Source organism: Coenobita brevimanus, chromosome 43 (genome assembly GCF_032717465.1).
Source record: "Coenobita brevimanus isolate Jiangsu-jjx chromosome 43, ASM3271746v2, whole genome shotgun sequence".
NCBI classification, from domain to species: Eukaryota; Metazoa; Arthropoda; class Malacostraca; order Decapoda; family Coenobitidae; genus Coenobita; species Coenobita brevimanus.
Genome location: NC_136996.1, coordinates 15,913,667 through 15,915,183, shown reverse-complemented (window position 1 = coordinate 15,915,183; position 1,517 = coordinate 15,913,667). Strand labels below are relative to the sequence as shown.

The window sequence follows — 1,517 nt, the reverse complement described above, 5'->3', positions numbered from 1 at the left end:
TTATGTAGCAGATCAGTTATCTAGACCCGTTCGAGTCATAGTGCATTCACCAGAGTCTGATTGGTTGGGACTGACGAGGGAACAGATGCGAGATAAGCAGAAAGAAGATCTAATGTGGGAAGAACTTATCAAATATTTGCGAGGTGAAAGGTTTCCAGCCAGAAGGCTACCTAAAGCTGCTCTAAGTCAATTTGCACTTCAGAATGAATTGTTATATTACACCAGGGTTAAGTCAGATGGTACTATCCAATATTGTTTAGTAGTCCCACAGACCATGATTGGTCAAGCAATGAAGTTAGCTCATGAGACATCTGGACATTTGGGCCAGAAGACGATCCAAAAGGCAGAGGAACTCTTCTACTGGCCTAATTTGAAAGGAGATATTTGTCAGTATGTAAAACAGTGTGTAACCTGTCAGCGATTCAAAGGCAAAGCTGGACTACAACAGCAGTATAAAGAGTTTCCACCTGTGGATAAACCACTTGAAAGAATCAGTATAGATTTGACAGATATGACTGCTGGAGTACAGGGCTATCGCTACGTGATGACACTGATTGATTCCTTTTAAAACAAAACATACACACACGATAGTACACAACCTAGGGCAGTTTATGGCAGACTATGGCACTCCAAGAGGGGTTATGGTGGATAACGGGGGAGAGTTCTGCAGTCGGGAGTTCCAGTTCTGCAGGAGGCGAAATGTTACGATCTGGTATATCACGCCGTATCATCCTCAGAGTAATGGGATGGTTGAAAGGATGCACCGCACCTTCAAGAGTGTGCTGGCCTGTTTGAGTAATGAGCATCCTCTCCGCTGGCCTGAACTCCTGCAACCAACCCAGGTCGTGATGAATCAGGCCTGGCACTCCTCTACAGGACACCAACCCTATTTCGCATTTTTCTCTCGCTACCCGCCTAGAATTGTTAGTGCTTCCTTGCCCTATGTTGATGGTGAAGAGGACGAGTTGGCTGTTGCTCATGAACTAATCAAACAGACACATGAGAAAATGACCAGAAAGTATAGAAGTGTGGCGAACCGCCGGCGTAAGAATCAGTCGGTAGGAGTTCACAGTCTGGTGTGGATAAAACGGGAGACCCCAATCCCAGGGACATGTCGAAAGTTGAACCGAGTAGAGCAGGTATTATTGGACGGGGGAGGATATGTGTTAGAAAATGTGTTCACTGGAGCAAAGTACAGAGGGCAGCGGACAAAGTGAAGCCATACTGTGGTAGTGAGGAGTGGTTATTGGGTCCTCTTGAGGAGGAGTTTACCCCGTGTCCCGAGGATGAGAACCTACCTCTTCGAACTAGGCCTCCCCGTAGGTTGATTGAAGAATGTTAGTGATGAATTGTGGTGGAAAGTTGTGTTCCGAGACAGCAAAGGTTGGTGTGCGAAACCAGACCATATGAAAGTCAACCGCCAGAGGTGATATGAAAGCAAAAATATCAAACTCAGAGTTAGATCAAAGAGAGAGTAGACCTTGTGAAGTGGGGACAAGTGCTTTAATTCGAGGGGG

At 45.9% G+C, this 1,517-nt stretch overlaps 1 protein-coding gene across 1 annotated transcript; it reads left to right on the top strand.

Moving 5' to 3' along the window:
- Positions 1 to 611: 611 nt before the first annotated feature.
- On the top strand, positions 612 to 1,217 carry LOC145397842 (uncharacterized). The gene has a single exon (XM_080270879.1). The coding sequence runs from the start codon at positions 612 to 614 to the stop codon at positions 1,215 to 1,217; it is 606 nt and encodes a 201-aa protein (XP_080127005.1).
- The last annotated feature ends 300 nt before the right edge of the window (positions 1,218 to 1,517 follow it).